At 54.1% G+C, this 13,134-nt stretch overlaps 1 protein-coding gene across 1 annotated transcript in view; it reads left to right on the top strand.

Annotated features, from left to right (window-relative positions):
- Window positions 1–12,691, top strand: part of RIPK4 (receptor interacting serine/threonine kinase 4) — a 28,177-nt gene extending 15,486 nt beyond the window's left edge. Inside the window, exons 3-8 of the mRNA XM_003823897.5 lie at window positions 749–897; window positions 2,791–2,840; window positions 5,248–5,406; window positions 6,156–6,259; window positions 7,910–8,174; window positions 10,060–12,691. Of these exons, the coding sequence (XP_003823945.1) occupies window positions 749–897; window positions 2,791–2,840; window positions 5,248–5,406; window positions 6,156–6,259; window positions 7,910–8,174; window positions 10,060–11,219 (1,887 nt within the window). The 3' untranslated portion in view covers window positions 11,220–12,691. The remainder of the gene's footprint in view (window positions 1–748; window positions 898–2,790; window positions 2,841–5,247; window positions 5,407–6,155; window positions 6,260–7,909; window positions 8,175–10,059) is intronic.
- The last annotated feature ends 443 nt before the right edge of the window (window positions 12,692–13,134 follow it).

Below are 13,134 nucleotides of genomic sequence, written 5' to 3'. Positions count from 1 at the left end.
CGAAGGAGACCTGAGACCTGCCTCCCCTGAATGCGGACGTTGAGGGCATTCCTGGAGGAGCTGGGTGGCCGGTGCTCCTTGGGGCCCGGGCGCTGCCAGCAGAGGTGTTTATTAGACCTTCACTCGAACACATGTGTTTGAAGCAGCCAGCCAGTGTCTGCTGATCACAAAACACTCCAGATGGACGGGGCTCTGAGGCGTGTGTTTTGTTTGCTTTAAAGTTTAAAGGGCTTCTGAAGGTGTGTTTCTGTGTTTCCCTTTAAAGGACTTGCAGCCACTTGCCCGCCAGCCTCCCCAGCTGGCAGGTTGCATAACCGGCTCCCCGACTTCCCTAGGAGCAGACCTGGTCTTCACATGTGTCTCTCTTTACCCGAACCCTCGAAGGCTTGTTTTTTTCCCTTTATGCCGGCTCAGCCAGCTCTCAACCACCATGGCAAACATGATGCTTTACAGAAGGTGGATTCTAATTCTTCTGGAGTTCTGTCCCAGAGACTCCTTCCTTACAGTACGATTCTTTCACTGCCCGTCAAATGTGCTGCTCCTAATGCCTCCAGGCTTGCTTCTGCCCCAGAATCTGTCTCCCTGCCTGCCTGGGGCAGGGCTACCTGGAGAGGCACAGACACGGCTCTTAGGGGCTCCTGGAAAGCTCTCACCCACCCTCTGAGATTGCAGAAGGGACCTTTGATAAAGCATCATAAAATATCACTGTTGCAGGCTAATGAGCCCCGCTCTGATGGCTGTGTTGCAGATTTCTGATTTTGGTCTGGCCAAGTGCAATGGGCTGTCCCACTCGCATGACCTCAGCATGGATGGCCTGTTTGGCACAATCGCCTACCTCCCTCCAGAGCGCATCAGGGAGAAGAGCCGGCTCTTCGACACCAAGCACGACGTATACAGGTGTGTGACATGCCGCCCCCCATCCCCTGTGGGTGCCAGGGGCTCTCAACCTCAATGCTTCATGCCCTGAGCTGCAGCTTTCAGAAAGGCCTCTTGCTGCCAGTCAGAAATGGGGCTCAGGCCAGGCGCGGTGACTCACGCCTGTAATCCCAGCACTGCGGGAGGCCGAGGCAGGAGGATTACTTGAGCCCAGGAGTTTGAGACCAGCCTGGGCAACATGGTGAAACCTCATCTCTACAAAAAATACAAAAATTAGCCCAGCTTGGTGGCGTGCACCTGTAGTCCCAGCTACTAGGGACTGAGGTGGGAGGATTGCTTGAGCCCGGGAGGTGGAGATTGCAGTAAGTCATGATTGCACCACTGCATTCCAGCCTGGGCAACAGAGCGCGACCCTGTCTAAAAAACAAACAAACAGAAAGGGGGCTAAGTCCACATAGAAGGGGTGGGTGCTTGTAGAGTTCAGGGATTTCTTTGCTGTGAGTGTTGCTGGCCAAGGAGGAAGGGTGTTCCCAGGTCCACATTTGGGCCAGGCTGACAGCCCTGCCCTGTCAGAGCCTTGGTGATTTCATGACCCGTGGGCTTTATGGCTTGTCTGTTGGAAGAACCTGCTGCTTTCAGTGGTCTGTACGCATGTGTGTTTGTACTTTCCGAAATTCACTCTGATTTTGTGAGGTGAGCAGCTCATCTTCTTCATGGCACTTAACCTTTGTTGGTCAGAGATCAATCCCCAAGTCACCTAGTCCCTTCCTTTTTCAAATTGTAAAGGTCTTAATCACACAGACTTCTTGGAGAAGAAAAGAGGGTGGGAGCGTGTGAGCAGGCACTAAGCCTCCCATTGTGGCTGTTATCCTGCAGCACTGTGACTCGGACCCCGCATGTGAGCTCTGCCTTTTGGTCATTGCCGCCGCCAGCAGCCCAGGCTGACTGGTTTGACAGTGGCCATTGTGCATGTGCTTAGCTGGGGCTTTAAGCTGAGAGTTGCCTGGAAGTGTCACTTTGGAGACTAGTCACAGCTTGTAGAGTTTGGGGAGATTGAGATCCTCTCTATTGATTTTAGAGTTTGGAGTTCCAGCTTTTGAACCTGCCGTTTGAACGAATTTTCGATGGTGAATTCGGTGTCTGTGAACAGCCCTCACCAACTCAGTGCTCCTTGGAGACTCAGTTTTCGGACTTCTGTTTTTCTTTTCTTTTCTTTCTTTTTTTTTTTAATCAGTTTGGGCACTTTTTTTGGTGTATCCAGAGTAACGTACATGAACGTATCCCTCATATTATCTATATATTTCTAAGCAGCCCCCGAAAAAGGCTTTGGGGCGTTCAGCTGTGTTGTCTCCTACGTTTTCTGTGCACTTTCTTTAACAACCCTCTAATGATGAAATCTCAGTGAGCCTCTGTTAGGAACGCTGAAATCTCAGCAAGCCTATGTTAGGAACACTGATCAGAACCAGAATCCGTGTTTTCAGAGAATGAAATCATTGTTGGGGGAGGGCATGGGAGTTGCCCATCATTCATTCATCCATTTCTTCAGTAAATGCCTGCGCAGGTGCTCTGTGCCTGGTGCTTGCGAGAAGATATCAGTGAGGCACACAGGCGCTGTTCCCCAGGAGCTCACGCCCCACATAGGGTGGCACCCTCTTTGGAAGTCCCTCAAGCTGCCTGAAGATTGTAGCCCAGTTGGCAAAGTTACTTGAGTCTGTCTGACATCTGAGCTATCAACATGCTGGGCTTCACTATAGAGAATTTTCTCTTTTTAAAAACAGGAGAAATATCTCGGTGTCATGGCTCTGTCTTTGGAAGGCTTCAGAACAGGTTTCTTCATGCCTGTTGCTGTGCATGAGTGCATTCGGCTTTGAGTCTCTGGCTGTCAGATGCTAACGTGCCTGGTTTCTCTTCCAGCTTTGCCATCGTCATCTGGGGCGTGCTCACACAGAAGAAGCCGTTTGCAGGTGAGTGGACCTGTCTTTGAGGTGTAATGTGCTTGTCTTTTCTGGAATAATGGGGGGACACCTTGTTGTCCTTTCTCTATCCTAAAACAGAGCCTGTGATCCACGCTCCCATAGGTGCTGCTCTGTGGTGTAATTTGCACGCAGGAAAAGACACAGATCTGAAGGGGCCTGTTCAATGGAATTTTTTTAGGTGCCAGCTAGTTTTTTTTTGGTCGTAAAATATATATAACATAAAATTGGTCATGTTAGCCATTTAAAGTGTATAATTCAGTGACATTAACTACGCTGGCAGTGTTGAACAAGCGTTACCACTCTCTAATTCCAGAACATTCTCATCATGCTAGAAGGCAAAGCCCATGGCCATTCTGTAGTCCCTCTCCCTTCCTCCTGCTCAAGCCCCAGCAACCACTCAACTGCTTTCTGTCTCCAGGGGTTTGCCTGTGCTGGTATTTCCAGCTAATTCTTTTTTGTTTACTTTTTAAAAAAATAGTAATAAAATACACAGAACAAAACTTAGCATGTCAACCGTGTGAAGCATACAGTTCAGGAGCATTACATGTACCCGCGTGCTTGCGCAGCCAACCTCCAGAGCCGCTCAGTGCCATGGAGTTGCTTGCAGGAGCGGCACCCCTGCCCAGCTTGAGAGCTGTGGTGTTTCCTTCCCCAGCCAGGCAGCCACCATTCCGAACACCATCCTCAAAGTTGTCACACCTTGACTTACTTATCATAAAAATCCAGGACTTTTTAGCTTTGTTGGACAGATTCCCTTTTCCTCTAAAGACATTTCTGGGCTACTCATGATATTTTGTGGTGTGACTGAAAATGTCTAAAAATGAAGATGAGAGTCAAGGCCTAGCCCCTTGTTAGTCGGGGCTCAGACTAGGAGCCGATGTATGGGAAAGTGCTGGGGTGAGAAGAGATCTTCCAGCATCGCAAGATCAAGTATCTTGGCAGCTTTAAAAGAATGCCAGTAGAAAGCACGGAACGCGTCCTGCCAGGCCTCTGCTGGCCGGTGTCCGTCTGTGTTGTCTGACTGCCCCGCCCGTCGCCTTTCTTGCCTTCTGTACGTTCTCCCGCACAGTGGCCTACAGCCCGAAGGCTTGTGAAATGAGGCAGTGTCTGAGAGATGTGACACCCGAAGCTAGGCGCAGGGGACAGGTCAAGGCTCAAGCCCTTGTGCTTTATTGCTGAATATGCCTAGTGTTCCCTTATTGGAACGCTAAGCATGTGGGAATTATTCGTATCCTACTGTTCAAGGTCATCGCCAAGGTCTGATTTTTCAAATTCAGAAAATTGCAACCTCAGGCAAAAATGGGTAGGAGGGGGTTCAAGGTGCAGGAGAACAAGGCTTCTCCCCAGCTTTTCCAGTCTGTGCTTGGCAGCAGGAAACATTCCGGGTGTTTACTTCAGTTCACTTCCATTTTATTTAGAGGAGCTGTTGCTTTTGAAGTCTGAATAATCCTGGAAATAGCCTGTTAAATACTTACGATATTTATTGCAGAAGATTTAATGGGAAAGTGGAGCAAAACATCGTATGGAATCCTGGCAGCTGTGGGTGATTCTCGGCTGATTTTCCACACCTGCTGAGGCACATGGCCTCTCCAAAGAGCTGCCATTCCATGCGTGGGTGTGTTTGGATCTGGAGGGCAGAGAGGGCTGTTGAGAACAAGAAGCTTGGGGTCCGCCTTGAGGGTTCCAGGCTAAGCAGAAAAAAGAACTTGGCCCACTGGAGGTCACCCTGGGCCCTTCCCAGTCAGGGTAGAAGTTGTGGCAATAATAATAATAATAATAAGCTAGAGCCCATGCATGCTAGTGAAGGCAGTCGGAAAGGACAGGTGCGGCCCCACATGGTGAATTGAGGGGAAAGAGCCCTCCCACACACCCCAGCCCTGGTGCACCTGCAGGGGAGGCCAGCTGGGGACCTGAGCTTGGGATTGGAGTTGGAACTGAGGAAGACTTCTTCACCATTGTAGAGAGAGTTGGGTCTCTGTGGATGTAGGACGCTGTGGCTCCTCCATGGTGCGTGAGCCTCATTCCCTTTGCTGGCTTGGGCTGTTGATGGAATGAGCCTCATAAGATATTGTTCTCCTTTGAACCTCATCTTCCTTTGGATGGGATGCCTAGAAAGATCTGCTCTGTGACCAAACACACTGACTCCATCTGGTAGATCAGAACCCAGGGAAAGAGGTCGATTTCAAAACCAGGAAACTAGAGAGCGTAGCGCACCATGAGGGTGAGGGTTACAGGAAGCTCTGCCTTTGAAACGGGGGGGGGGGGATGCCGTCTCCCTGGGGTGGTGTGGGGATGGCCCCATTGTGGCCCCCGGCGAGTGTGTCGTTTCCTCCCAAGGGTGAGATGCTGCCACCCAGCCCTGCAGAGCCCCTGACTCGCATCCTTCCCTTGGCAGATGAGAAGAACATCCTGCACATCATGGTGAAGGTGGTGAAGGGCCACCGCCCCGAGCTGCCGCCCGTATGCAGAGCCCGGCCGCGCGCCTGCAGCCACCTGATACGCCTCATGCAGCGGTGCTGGCAGGGGGATCCGCGAGTTAGGCCCACCTTCCAAGGTGAGCACCCCGGGGTCTCCCCGCCACATTCTGTGGGTGTCACAGGAGACAGAGGTGACAGACAGGACAGGGTGAGGGACCAGGCCTGGGTGAGAAACAAGGCGTGTAACAGGTGGGCCGAAATGAGCCCTGCACAGATAGGTTGGCCCCAGCACCTGCCTGCGGCCTCTGGTACTCACGGCTCGGCCACGGCAGCTGGAACTGAGTCGCCTCCAACCATCCGCCCCCTGCTCCCCACCAGGGCTGGGCTTGCCGCCCAGAGGAGTCTGTATGGGAGCCTGAAGTTCAGGTGCAGCCATGCTCTTCCCGGGGACTTACCTGGCCGGTGGCCGGCGGCGTTGCCCTTCTCTTGAGGAGTTGACTTCCTGGGACAGATGTGTCTCTGGCATAGGAAAGTCACCCTGATGAGATGGAAACTGCTGCATTTAAAGCTTACGGCAGGAAACGGGATGAATGGGGAGCTCATCCGCCAGGTGCTGGCAGCTCTGCTCCCTGTGACTGGCAGGTGGCGCTCCCCCGGGGAAGGCTTCTGCCTTGAGTCTGGTGAGGCCTTCAAATGATTACCGATGGGGGGCCTGGGTTTGGCCAGCAAATCGTCCATGTAGGGCCCCTGGGCTTGCCTGGTGAGCTCAGGCTGGGCCGAGGCGTGTGAGAAATCCCCCAGCTCGTGGGGGCCCCGCGTTTATATGGAACGCGTGTGTACGCAGAAGTCATCATCCGAGTGACATGTCCCCTTTCTTCCCCACAAGAAATTACTTCTGAAACCGAGGACCTGTGTGAAAAGCCTGATGATGAAGTGAAAGAAACTGCTCATGATCTGGACGTGAAAAGCCCCCCGGAGCCCAGGAGCGAGGTAACGCGTCCTTCCCACAGGGGTCTTTTGTCTCCTCGGCTTCCAGGCAGGAGTTTCCAAACCACTCCTCTTTGCAGAGTCCCCCGCCGCCCGGACCACTCTCCCTCTCTTCTGAGCCCATCCCGCACCCAACTCCATTAGAAGTGTAGTTCCCATGGGGGCTCAGGTCCACCTGCCTGACTGCATCCCCGCCCCACCTCCTGTCTGATTCTGCGTGAGTGGCGGAAGGGCTTCCCTGACACTAAATAGCCACTCATTGGATGTGTGTGGACCACGGGGATCAGAAGGCCCAGCCCCAGCCGGGGAGGGAGAGCTGGTGTCTGAGTGTCTTTGCACCCCTGGCTCGGGGATCCAGTTCCTTTATAGCTGCCCATAAATGGTCTGTACTCTGATGAGTGCCACCTAGGTGATTTCAGATGTGATAAGAAGTTCCAAGTGCCAGGGCTGGCTAAATACCTTTTCAGGTAATGAGACTAGAGCAGACCTGTGAGGCAGAGCTGATAAGTGAGCTTTATAACGTGTTATCTGGTGTTGGGCAATTAATCCCAGGCTGTTGGTGTGAGCTCAGGAGATCAGGAAATATGTATATCAGGAATATGCGCCCACTGTCTCAACATAAAGTGCATGTGTGCCAGTGAGTCCGGGAGCAAAGGTGCCCGGGGGTTGCTGGTACAGAGGCAGACCTGGGCCCTGATAAGGGAAAGAAGGCAACCAACATGTAGGGGTGGCTCGGTACACCCAGCAACAGTGCGGGACCTCGAGCCGTCCCACAAAGGGTGGGGAGTTGGGGCAAACAGGTGTGCCTAAGGGAAGAAGCGTGAAATCCTGTCAGATTCCACTTACCCACCAGAAACCTGCTGCCCCTGCAGTCCATGAAGCGAGACTCTTTAAAAGGCCCCATCGGTGTATGTGGGATTGGATCACCCCTCGTCCCTGTAGCCGGGTCCTTCCCCTTTCCCTCATCCCCACACAGCCCCCAGGCCAGCCCCACGTGGCTCCGCGGGGAGGTCGCAGTTGTGGCCACGTGTGGGGGTCCTGCCCAGTTCCTGTCTGTCCTCTCGTTTCCTGCCAACGCTGGCCTGTGCTGGGCAGCTGTGTCCCGCCATACATGCTTCACATTCTGCAGCTTGACACCGCCTGCCTTTTGTCTGGGTGACGCTCTGTGCAGTGTTACTGAGCAGATGGTATCCAGAGCTGCATGAGGCTGGATTTTGCACTTTTATGAAGTCGATCTTTCCTTAAGATGTCTCTGTGCTGGGTGGGGCCAGCGCAAGTCTTTGTAGCTCCAAGTCTTTGAGCTCCCTGGCGCTGTGCGGATGCAGAGTCTGAGCATCCCAAGTGCTGTGCGGGTGCAGAGTCTGAGCTGCCCGGCGCTGTGCGGGCGCGGCGTCTGAGCTCCCCGGCGCTGTGCGGGCGCGGGGTCTGAGCTCCCCGGCGCTGTGTGGACACGGCGTCTGAGCTCCCTAGTGCTGTGCCGATGCGGGGTCTGAGCTCGGTGACCAATAGGTTATCTGCATTGCTTCCAGGGTCCGTCCTTTCCTCCCCCACCTCCCTCCCGTGGCCCACCTTGCTCTTCTGTGTTTGTGTCATGGGCGGGCCATGCGGGGTATGGCAGGGTCTTCACCCACCCCCTCTTCTGCATCTTCGCAGGTGGTGCCCGTGTCTGCGAGGCTCAAGCGGGCCTCTGCCCCCACCTTCGATAACGACTACAGCCTCTCCGAGCTGCTCTCGCAGCTGGACTCTGGAGTTTCCCAGGCTGTCGAGGGCCCCGAGGAGCTCAGCCGCAGCTCCTCTGAGTCCAAGCTGCCATCGTCCGGCAGTGGGAAGAGGCTCTCGGGGGTGTCCTCGGTGGACTCCGCCTTCTCTTCCAGAGGATCGCTGTCGCTGTCCTTTGAGCGGGAACCTTCAACCAGCGGTGAGTGGGGACGCCTCTGTGTCCCGAGAGATGCTGGGCTTGGCGGGACAGTTGACTGGACTCAGTGAGAAGCTAAACGGAATCAAGGGGACAGTTTCTTGACCCAGCAAGAATTCTTCTTTGTGTTCTCTCTGTCTTAAGTAATTAATTTTGGGTGTTGGGCATTTGGCTCCGTCTTATGTCACTTAGCACGTGTGGGGAACAGGCCACATCACCAGTCTGTGCAACAGTCTTGCCTGTGCCAGTGCCATGGGTGGAGGCTGACCTCAGGTCTACAGATTGGAAACCCCATCCAGTGCAGTGAGCCTGGCGAGGAGCCGAGCCCCACTCCCTGGCGGGCCTCCTGTCTCGGGCATGGCAGTCCCACACCCTCTGCTCAGAGGCTGCTGGGTACACACCCACGCCTTTGCATATGTGGGCTCCCTGTTCACAGTAGTCCAGGCCTAGTAATGTGTTGGTTATCCTTGGAGGTTTTAACACCAGGCCACCTTTGCAAACCACCTGTTAGGGAGGAGCACTTCTCATTTAGCTAATCTTATCTTTTTATGTTAATTCTGATGGCTTTTGTTTTTGGAAGGTGCTTTTTTTCCTATCCCTGCCCCAGGGTGCTGGACCTGGTGCTTGTTCTGGCCTCCTTTCTGCCAGCTGCAGGGGTAAGACGTGGTCCTGCCCTGTTCCTGAAGGGGCTGCAGCTCTGATGGAAAATACAGGGATTTACACTCAGGGCTACAGCCACGGGGGCTGAGGGCCAAGGCTGCAATCTCGGGGGGAAGGGGAAGTTGGCTTTTCCTGGTGGATTGGGAACATCCTCTTGGAGGGAAAGACTTTTCCTGGATCTTACAGACTTCCCGGGATTTTTAGACTAGAATATCGGGGGCAAAGGAGGGTGCCTTGTTTTAAGGAAATGCTACATGGACACCGTGGGGAAGACCTGGCTCGACGGCAGATAAGCAGTGGGTGATGGGCTTGAGGAGGAGAGGCAGGGCAAAGTCTAAGACTGAGCAGAAAGAAATACCACCATCTCCCATGGATAAGTACGTTCTAGAACATTCTCTTTGGGTCTCATACTCTGAAATGACATCTTGTCTTCATGCTCGAGAGACAATTACTTCACTGGCTCCACTTGGAGTGCCAGTGTTCAAACACCAAGCCTGACTGGGAGGGTTCCGTTTTCTTAACACCTTACCACCGCCGACTTCCAAGTCCCCATGCGTTTCACAGGAGGGCGGAGGAGAGTCTCGTTGCAGGGTTTCAGAACTCCAGGCACTACAGTAGGATTTTTGTGGTAAATACAACTTCTCATCCTGAGTGCTGGACTAACGTCCTCCTGAAACGAGAAGCTCGGTCCCTTCAGGATTATCATAGAAAACTTCCGACTTAACCTCCCCAGGTCAGGAGGTGCCACTTCGAGGTGGGGCAAGAGCTGGAGCAGCCCCTTCCAGCTCTAGTCACCATCTCTGCAGGCTGCTAGGCCTGGGGCGTCCGTGGGTGGCAGGTGCCAAGGCTTCCAGGCAAATGGGGGCTCTGGCCTGGTCTTTTTAGTCTGTGCCCTTTTTCCTTCTTTCTTTAATGAAGGGATGTTTGCAGTCACTGCCATCTCTAAGCACCAAGGGGGCTCACCACCCCGCAGGACAGGGAGAGCGGGTTTTATTTTGCAAACCGACTAACGAGCACCTGGGAGACATTCGCCAGCCTGCCCCGGGGCTCCCGCTAGGACTGACCTTAATCACGAGGCACAGACAACGCTCAAACACAGTCGGGTGACCAGCGAGCAGCCTGGAGGCCATGACACTCCTCCACCTGAGCGCCACAGCCAGGCTCCCAGAGACGCCACGTCCCTGGGTGTGCAGCCACGCTCTGACCTTTGCCTCTCCTCTCCCTGCAGATCTGGGCACCACAGATGTCCAGAAGAAGAAGCTTGTGGATGCCATCGTGTCCGGGGACACCAGCAAACTGATGAAGATCCTGCAGCCACAGGACGTGGACCTGGCGCTGGACAGCGGTGCCAGCCTGCTGCACCTGGCGGTGGAGGCCGGGCAAGAGGAGTGCGTCAAGTGGCTGCTGCTGAACAATGCCAACCCCAACCTGACCAACCGTAGGGGCTCCACCCCGTTGCACATGGCTGTGGAGAGGAGGGTGCGGGGTGTTGTGGAGCTCCTGCTGGCGCGGAAGATCAGTGTCAACGCCAAGGATGAGGACCAGTGGACGGCCCTCCACTTTGCAGCCCAGAACGGGGACGAGTCTAGCACACGGCTGCTGTTGGAGAAGAACGCCTCGGTCAACGAGGTGGACTTTGAGGGCCGGACGCCCATGCACGTGGCCTGCCAGCACGGGCAGGAGAATATCGTGCGCATCCTGCTGCGCCGAGGCGTGGACGTGAGCCTGCAGGGCAAGGATGCCTGGCTGCCACTGCACTACGCTGCCTGGCAGGGCCACCTGCCCATCGTCAAGCTGCTGGCCAAGCAGCCGGGGGTGACTGTGAACGCCCAGACGCTGGATGGGAGGACGCCATTGCACCTGGCCGCACAGCGTGGGCACTACCGCGTGGCCCGCATCCTCATCGACCTGTGCTCCGACGTCAACGTCTGCAGCCTGCTGGCACAGACACCCCTGCACGTGGCCGCGGAGACAGGGCACACGAGCACTGCCAGGCTGCTCCTGCATCGGGGCGCTGGCAAGGAGGCCGTGACCTCAGACGGCTACACCGCTCTGCACCTGGCTGCCCGCAACGGACACCTGGCCACTGTCAAGCTGCTTGTCGAGGAGAAGGCCGATGTGCTGGCCCGGGGACCCCTGAACCAGACGGCGCTGCACCTGGCTGCCGCCCACGGGCACTCGGAGGTGGTGGAGGAGTTGGTCAGCGCCGATGTCATTGACCTGTTCGACGAGCAGGGGCTCAGCGCGCTGCACCTGGCCGCCCAGGGCCGGCACGCACAGACGGTGGAGACTCTGCTCAGGCATGGGGCCCACATCAACCTGCAGAGCCTCAAGTTCCAGGGCGGCCATGGCCCCGCCGCCACTCTCCTGCGGCGAAGCAAGACCTAGCTGGCTGCCTGCGGAGACCGGGGGTCCACGTGGGGCTCTTGTCCTGTCCTGTGTTCCTCGTGGGGATGGAACGATCCTGCGTGGGGCCCCGTTGTGGCTTACCTAAATGTTAACCAAGCAGAGGTGACATGGTGCCATCAGGAGGCGGCTGCTGCTGACCGGAGTGTCCCCTCCAGGCGAAGCTGGCTCAGGTGCACATGCCCGCTCCGTCATCGATCTAGGCACCTGCTCTCTGAAGGGACCGTGGGTCAGAATCATTTCGTTGTGCTCCTAATGGGCCGCTGAGGCTGGTCTCTCAGTGATGAAGCCCCAGGCGTGGAAGCATCCACTCTCTCCTGAGGCTAGCCACCTTGGGTTGCTGGAGCTCACCAGTCTTGAGGGAAGAGGTGCAGGGGAAACTGTGTTTTTTATCTTCATACATGACGGTGGGCAGAGAGGCCTGTCTTAAAGTTTCCATGGAATTGTTTTATAAAATATCTTAAGAGATGAATACCTTATCAGCTGTTGCTTGAAACCTGTTAAAAATGTTCATAACATTGGATAGTCTAGTCTGTAAATGATGACTAAGTAGTGGGGTTGGCTTTGAAAACAATGTTTTATGCAACAAGGAACGAATGGTAGCAGCCAGCTTTGCGGGGCGTATGTGTGGCCAGCTCTTAACGATTCCAGTCTGTTACTTTGGTGAGTCCTTGTGGACAACCACACACACATGCCCACATGGTACTGGCTGCCGTTCGTTTCTCGTTGCCTAAGATGTTTTGGCAACTCTAGAGCCACGGGCCTAAGAGTCATTAAAAAATTCTCCCTTTGTAACCTCAGTCCCGGGGACTGAGGCGAGCCCCCTCAGGTCGCTGGAGTGCACCAGTCTTGGGGAAGAGGTGCAGGAGAAACTGTGTTTTTTATCTCCACACACAGTATGAAGATAAAATTACATAGTATTACCTAGACATAGACAGTATTACCTATGCTCATCTGCGCCCTTTCCAGCTCTCATTTTTGTTAGGTGATTTGGGATAGGGATAGTGTTTTGGGGTATGGGGGGAGTGTTTCTGACCTGCTTTGCAGACGTGCCTCCGCACCTCAGCAGTTTGGGGTGTGGCCCCAGGGCGGTTCTTGGATGTAAAAGATGTGGCCATCTAGCCTCGTAACTTCACTGTCACCTGTGTCCCATAGGGTGCCTTCTGAATACTGTTATTAGAATAAGTTTGTTGCAGAACGTGACCCTGCGTGCAAACATGTACCGTGGCCTGGTATATGATAGAGATTGATATTAATGTACCATGTATGTTAATGTGAATCTGTGGGCAGGATACTTTTCCATGGCAGGAAATATCCAAGCTGTTGAAACTGGCTATGTTTTAATATGCCTCATTGTGCCTTTATTGTATTATGCTACTGTTGTGTGGACTGCGTGAGGGACAAGAAGTTCCATTTGATGTCAATAAAGCAAAGTACTTGCCTACTTTTTTGAAGCTGGTTGAGACTGCTTTTTCTTATCAATGAGCTCGAGTAATCTGGTTTCTGAAAACCAAAGGCTTGAGGCAGTGATGGAAGCTTGCAGATGGCCTTCTGGAAGGGCCCCTGTGTCCTGAATTAACCCAGGCCGTGGGACCCCAAGAAAGCAGAGAGTGGAGCCGGGCATCGTCCTCTGCCTGGGTCCCTCCACACACGGGTGATCAGGTGGGGGAGAGAAGTGTGTCTTGATGGAAGCTCCCAACACTGAAGTTTGTATTGAAATGTTATAGTTCTTACGTTCTGTATTTTGAAATAATTTCAGATTACAGAAAAGTGACAGGAATAGTACATAGAACTCTGGTAACCCTTCAGCCAGATTCCCTGTTTGCTTATATTTGATTGCATTTGCCTTTCTCATCCACCTACCTACCTGTTCGAGAGTAGGTTGCAGACAGTGTGC

Source organism: Pan paniscus, chromosome 22 (genome assembly GCF_029289425.2).
Source record: "Pan paniscus chromosome 22, NHGRI_mPanPan1-v2.0_pri, whole genome shotgun sequence".
NCBI classification, from domain to species: Eukaryota; Metazoa; Chordata; class Mammalia; order Primates; family Hominidae; genus Pan; species Pan paniscus.
This window is presented reverse-complemented; position numbering and strand designations above follow the sequence as displayed.